General features: G+C 30.2%; 1 protein-coding gene across 1 annotated transcript; it reads right to left on the bottom strand.

Moving 5' to 3' along the window:
- Positions 1–1,142: 1,142 nt before the first annotated feature.
- LOC135201305 (uncharacterized) lies at positions 1,143–3,960 on the bottom strand. Its single transcript, XM_064230166.1, has 3 exons — positions 3,840–3,960; positions 2,869–3,016; positions 1,143–2,263 (listed from the first exon to the last, which is right to left on the bottom strand). Exons 2-3 carry the CDS (start codon positions 3,004–3,006, stop codon positions 2,018–2,020), a joined length of 384 nt encoding a protein of 127 aa, XP_064086236.1. The 5' UTR covers positions 3,007–3,016; positions 3,840–3,960; the 3' UTR covers positions 1,143–2,017.
- Between the last annotated feature and the right edge of the window lie 3,620 nt (positions 3,961–7,580).

Here is a 7,580-nt window from a genome sequence, read left to right as displayed (position 1 = left end):
ACCTATCTTTGAGCTAATTATTATAGAGTTGAATCTGCCATACAGTTGGCAAAAAGTCATATAGTAACGAGTACTTACAGAACGTTTTTTTATAAGTTTCTTTAGGGAAGTATTATCGAGTGAAGTCTGTAGTTTAGTAGGCAAAAAGCCCTAATTGCTTTTCAATTCTGATTTATGTTGTGACAAGTGTTTATTTTATTTTTTTATTAATTCGTTTTTTTTTTCAAGTGTTCAGTTAGGAAGTCTTTCTCTGGAATATTCCTAATGCACACTGAACTCAAGGATCTTACATTTTTAGATAAATTCAGAAGTATTTGAGAGAAATATATACGTAAACTTCTCATAACAAATGACAGGGTGATCTCAGCTTTGAATATAGTTTAAATTATAAAACAAATTGCATGTATTTCACATTATATTTATTTAAAATGCATATGCTAATGGAGCACAACAAAAGTTCAGTAACACAAGGGAAAAAGTTATGTAGAAGGAAATAAAAGGTTTATGTATAGGATAAAAAAAGATTTAAGATATAAAAACAAGGCTGCAATAACTGTATAATACATTTTGGTTAAAAGTGAAGAAATCTGATCAAGCAATAGGTTTGAAGGTTGCTGCATGATACAAAATAAGATTTTTACTGAACCAAGATTTTGTTTTACCTCTTAATATTATCATAATATATCACAGACATTCGATTTCATAGCTATGGTTTCTCTTACCATAGGCTGCATAACATATTCCATTCACCTTATAAGTTTAATAACAGTTTAATAGATTTAATAAACTAACAGGTTCAGTAACCAACTAACCACAATCACCAATTTCCAAGAAACAGGCAAACAAGCTTATATGGATCCGTAACACATTTTTTATTTTTCATTTTTGAAATAATTGATTCACCAGAGAAAACTTTTAGTGCTGTCATAAAGGCAGTCTTATGATCAAACACAACTGGACGTTCTGTTGCTTTAAACAAGCATGTAATGTAGCGGCCATCAAAGGGACCCAAGTCTAATCTCAAAATCTGACCAATACATATTGCAAAGTACCAACTAGTAGAGACGTAGTTGCCACAGGTAAAGTTCAAACTTATAAATCGTTCAAAAATAATGGAATGAAAAATGTAAAAATAAAACCAGTTCTTCGTACGTTCATTTTCATTCAAATTCTTAGGCATAATAATTAAAACATCTAAAATATGAGATCTTATGGAAAAGGTTAACAACTAAGACAGAGTGCCTACTAGTAGCACCTGACAATTGCATCACTTAATAGAAATTGCATTACTTATGAGTAAATTAAAACAGTATTCACTATTTGCACTTAACATTCAAGATATACTTTAGAAAAATCTTCACTAAAGTATTAAAATATTACAGTCTGAAAAAAAAATTACACAATACAATTTCACAATTTAGAAGGAAAAATTCTTCTAAAATTCAACAAACGTTAAAAACAGAATTTAAGACAGCATAAAAACCAAGTTAAAACCTTAAATTTTCAAAACTTATTTCAAAGGGCCATTTAGAGTTCCTCCCTTCAGTTTTCTACTAAGTGTTGTTTTCAGTTATAATTATGTATCTCAGATAGCACAACCCATTTAGTAGTACAGGTCTTATAATGTGTTAGTATAAGAGTCAAGTTAATAAGTAGTACATTTTAGGCAATAAATTAGTTCAGTTAGTAAAATATCGCAGGCAGTAAAAAACTCGTATTATTAATATCCGATCACTCGACAGGCAAACTATTTAACAACTGTTCCTGCCCTTTAAAATACTGTAGAGAATTTTTTTTATTTCTCAGGCAGTAGAAAATTAAAAGATTATCACTTGAATACTCTACAAACTATTTCACAAAGGATCCTGCCCTTTAAAATACTATTACAAAATAGTCGATTTCTCAGGCAGTAAAAAGATTCATATCAATATAAGATTACTAAACGAACAAACTATTTCACAAAGGAACCTGCCCTTTCAAAAAAAGTTTAAAAAATAAGTTTCAATTCCGTAACGCCCTATAGCGATATCGTCCTATAATTTGCCCTCTCCTTGTCTCTGTTAATGATTGTAGTTTCGTCATCGCCGTCAGATTCTCTGGCATTGGATGCTCCTGCTGCTGCTACTGCGCGAGGCTCAGCCTCCTCCTCCGACATCCTGTGACTTGCAGCAGATGCTGATAGATCGCTGGGAGAGCTGTATCCAGAACTATGTGTCAGTCCCTCGTAGCGGTCTACCAATTCATCCCAGCGATCAGCGCACCACTGAAGTTTTTAAGAAGAAAAACAATAAATTTAAAATTTATGACGTTAAACATTCAAATCACTGCCAACCACTAAAAGCTTTAAAGAGAAGCCGACTGAAGTTTAATGCAAGACTGTAGACATTCAAAAGACTGAAATTCAGATTATACATTTACAGTTCAGATTATGTTAGGTTTATCCCAATACCACTGAAACAGAATGAAATTTTTATAGTTTAATTTATGATAATAAACATTTATCCAAAACCACTTAAATTCCGATTTATAATAAACTCAGTTTAATTTATATTTAAATTGTCCCAACACAACGGACATTTTGATGAGAAATTAACTTAAATTTATCTAATTCATCCTATATTAGGATTATGTTTAAATTATCCCTAAACAACCGAAATTGTTGAGAAATTGAGTTAAATGTTTGAGAAATTAATTAAGTTAAATTTTTATCCAATTTACCCCAAACCCTGACATCTTGATTGGTTCCAAACACCACTGAATGGAAAAGAGTTACCATTCTGTTTAGTAGTTAGGGCATAAATTCACAGTTATTAAATTTCATACAATACTGTATTAAATTTCATACGATACAGAATCCAAGCTACTCACCAACATAAATTTGACGCAAACACCAGACAGCTGACAAGCCAGCATAAACAAATACATGAGGAGAATGACGAACGCACTGAGGACAATGTAACTGAAGAGAGAGAACTGGCCCTTGAATAGAAAGTCGAAGGTTGCCATTTTCCTGAAACTAGAAAAAGCATAATTGAGAGCGGAAACAATCGGGCTATAGACGAATCCAATGAAAGCGAACATGGTTAAGCAATGACCTAAATTAAAATACTTTCGTCCAACTTCTATGGTTTAAGAATAAATTCAACGTAAGCGTACATGGTTAAGCGATGATGTAAATTCAAATGAATTATTAAGTAATAAATTTAAGAATAATTTTATGGTTGTTAAATTGAACACCTAGTCAAGAATTAATTTAAAACATACGTTCAACAAAACAATCAGGGTTATTAAAATCAAACTATGAAAAAATTTTAAATTAAGTATTTTAAATAAAGTATTTTAAATAAAGTATTCAACGAATCAATTACATTTATTGAATTCAAACTAAACAAAAACTTTAATTTAAATATTCTAAATTTAGTATTAACGAACGATCAAGTAATAAATTAAACTTACATTTAAACTATAAAAAAACTTTTGATTTGTTTCATCAGATAGGCATTCCAAACAATTATCAAAAATCCTTAAGCTATGGTCAAAATGACCAAGGTAACACGAATAAAGGTATTGATCGTCAGAAAAACTTTGAGACCACAAGAATACATTAAATCAGACACCAAGTTTGAATTCACATATTGAGTTCATTGGCACTCTTAAATTCATCCCAGAAAAGTTATAATAAAACAATGGTAGGTTTAACAAATCACCACTTTAGATATGAATAAATAACAAGATAAACCACATTGACAAAATCACAAGAAAATTCAATCTAGGAATTAACACTAGAAACACTGAGATCAACTACCCAATAGAATTATAGATTACGAGTTCGTCCTTACCTCAATTTGTCTCAACTAAAAATTAAGATACAGTTCACGATTAAAAGCACAAAATCTTCCACGAGAAGATGAAGTCAGGTACTGCCTTATCCTAACGCCGAGTAACCGTCGTTAACTTTTCTAACTGGAATGTTTGTGTTGAAATTCCAGGGATAAAGAGGCAGTTGTAACAATCTAGTTACAAGACACTCGGTACTTACTGAGAAAGGGATTTCGGTTGAACAGTATTGTTTCGGTGATACTAAGCTTTTGTAAATATATATTGATAGTTAAGCACATTATCATATAAGAGTTTGTATTCATGAGTGGGAGAATATTCATGAACACTATCGTTTGAGTTTTCAAATTGAAATAGTTATTTCAATGTGCACATTTCAGTAAATCTCGATTAAGCAAATCACTTCGGCAGATGAATATCCCGATAGAGAAAATTTTAAAAAAGAATGTAACACTTTAAAGAAATATCCAGATATTAAAATTTAATTTAATATACTGGTAATGAAATTTGAAGAGTATAGAGCGGATTCCACTCTACTTAACCTCACTGTTTTTGGACACAAAGTATTTCCAGTTGTGATTCAAGATTTCCCTCGTAAGTACCATTAGGGTTACGCCAAATTTTAACACTTAATTTTGTAATATATATAATATATTAACTACATATAGTATATATATATATATATATATATATATATATATATATATATATATATATATATATATACATACACACACTCACACACACACACACACACACACACACACACACATTATATATATTATATATATATATATATATATATATATATATATATATATATATATATATTATATATATATAATATATATATATATATATATATATATATATATATATATATATATATATATAAGTAATATATAATAATATATATTATATATATTATAATATTATAATATATATTATATATAATATATTATATATATATATATATATATATGTATATATATATATATATATATATATATATAGATTATATATATTAATATATATATCTATATATATATATATATATCTGTATTCATTCGTGGATTTTTATCGATTTCAAAAAAAAAGTGAAACATCCAAAGACTTAACCGGTTTTGTTCTTCTTTTAGTATCTTTTAATATCCTTCAGCTTTAGCTATTTCCCGCATCTTTTCTCCTCTTGTCACTCTGCAGAACCGTGTGTCTCTTGATATATGATCTGTGAAACGAACATGGTGGGGCGAGAATCTTTATTCCATCTCCTTATTAATTACAAAGTTTGGTTATTATATTTTAAAAGTGATTTAGTGGGCTTTTAAATAAAATATTATTATTATTATATTACTTTATTATTATTATTATTATTATTTATTATTATTATTATTATTTTATTATTATTATTATTATATTATTATTATTATACTCGAAGATAGACCCTTATGCAAATGGAAAAATAAAGCCCAAAGGGGCCATTGACTTCAAATACCAGCTTCCAAAGAACATGGTGATTCATTTGAATGATGTTAAAGATGATAATATGAAATACAGGTAGAGGAGATTAGTTACAGGATAAAAAAGTTAAATAATAAATTAATATATAAGAATATAAATATATTAGTAATGCTAGGGGTTGCAATGCATTGCTACTTCGCTTGAGCATTTGAGGTCCTATTGCACATATAGGGCAAGTTGATAGTTTCTGTGCACACACTGTACACTAAAATCAACAGTGTTCAAAATACATTATTTCAAAGCACTTGCAACTACTGATCATTTTAAATCCTGTGAAAGATTATATGTTTTAGATATTAAAAGTAAATTCACTTCATAATGTTTTTTTACTTTAAAGTGTTGTGTAGAAGCTCACCTTGCTAACTGTATCATGTTCCTGGATTTCTTTCTTTTATGAACTATAATAGGATTTTGGTTTATGAGACCAGAATCCTTGTCAGGTAAGTTGATACAGGATGGCAGAAATTACACTTGAAATAATCAAAGCCTTCGTACTGTAATCAGATGATAACCATATGCATGCATGCAACATGCATGAATTAGACCCAATGCTAGCCAGTAGTCACAGTGTCATTTAAAGCATAAAATAAATCTAAAGTGTATTTTGAAATATACCTCGTTAAAAAAACAAATCCACAGATATGTATGGGTACAAATATATTCAAAAATAATTCTGGATACAACTGTGGACTTGTTTCTCCATTCCAAGCCTTATGCTACTGAGAGTATTTTTTTTAAATATACCTCAATCGTCGAGAAACGTTTTGCCTCATCTGCCTGAGCCAAATGGAAATAGCAGACACAATGAACAGCGTCGAGATGAGAGATAACAAGTTAACCCGAAGCATCGAACCGAGGCGTTTTCTCTCCTCTGTCTGGTCGTCCATTTCCTGACACGAAATCGAAAGCAGAAGTTTATTTTCCATTTGTGAAAGGAGTCTGTACTATAAGATAGAATTAAATGAAAATGTACTCCATGTTAGTTTCGTTAGCTTGACACGAATCAGGAGTTGGAACAGTGCCTATTATCTTTCATTATACTAGGCAAAGCACAAATGTCTCCATTCAGAGAAAAAACTCAAATTTCAGGCATGATAAATGAATGTTTGCTGTAAGTGAGTAATTAATAATAATAATAATAATAATAATAATAATAATAATAATAATAATAATAATAATAATAATAATAATGATAATAATGATAATAATAATAATAATAATAATCAATAACAATAAGAATAATAATAATAATAATAATAATAATAATAAATAATAATAATAACTATATATAATTCATACTGTTACAAAAGAATGGTAGAATTAAGCGAATTGATTTTATATATATAAATTCAACTAGCTTAATTTGCCTAAAAAGAGGGTCTTCCTACCAAATAATATAATAATAATAAATAAAATAATAATAATAATATAATAATAAATAATAAAATAATAATAATAATAAGGGATACCAACAGAACAAACTATTCGGAACTAACCAGAAAAGACTATACAGCCAACTAAGAGGGGAAGACAACCACCAAGAAATTCCTGAAGCCGAACCAAGTAAGAGACTCTGGGAAAACATATGGAGCAATCCGGTATCACAAAACAAACATGCAACATGGCTCCAGGAAGTCAAGGAAGAAGAAACAGGGAGAATAAAACAAAAATTCACAGAGATCACGAGAGACACAGTCAGACACCAACTAAAGAAAATGCCAAACTGGGGAGCCCCAGGTCCCGATGAAGTCCATAGATACTGGCTCAAAAACTTCAAGGCCCTACACCCACGAATAGCAGAACAACTCCAGCATTGTATCTCAAATCACCATGCACCCAAATGGATGACCACAGGAAGGACATCCTTAGTACAAAAAGACAAGAGTAAGGGAAATATAGCCAGTAACTACAGGCCTATCACCTGCCTACCAATAATGTGGAAGTTACTAACAGGTATCATCAGTGAAAGGCTATACAACTACCTAGAGAAGACAAACACCATCCCCCACCAACAGAAAGGCTGCAGAAGGAAGTGTAGGGGCACAAAAGACCAGCTCCTGATAGACAAAAATGGTAATGAAGAACAGTAGGAGAAGGAAAACCAACCTAAGCATGGCATGGATAGACTATCAGAAAGCCTTCGACATGATACCACACACATGGCTAATAGAATGCCTGAAAATATATGGGGCAGAAGAAAACACCATCAGCTTCCTCAAAAA

This window comes from Macrobrachium nipponense, chromosome 28, assembly GCF_015104395.2.
Source record: "Macrobrachium nipponense isolate FS-2020 chromosome 28, ASM1510439v2, whole genome shotgun sequence".
Classification (NCBI taxonomy): domain Eukaryota; kingdom Metazoa; phylum Arthropoda; class Malacostraca; order Decapoda; family Palaemonidae; genus Macrobrachium; species Macrobrachium nipponense.
Note: the sequence above shows the minus strand (reverse complement) of the source record. Positions and strands in the feature narration are given on the sequence as shown.

Coding starts and splice junctions, on each gene's coding strand:
- LOC135201305 (XM_064230166.1), bottom strand. CDS start 3,006: ATGGCAACCTTCGACTTTCTATTCAAGGGCCAGTTCTCTCTCTTCAGT. Junction 2,264..2,868: donor TTTGCGTCAAATTTATGTTG/GTGAGTAGCTTG, acceptor TAAAAACTTCAG/TGGTGCGCTGATCGCTGGGA.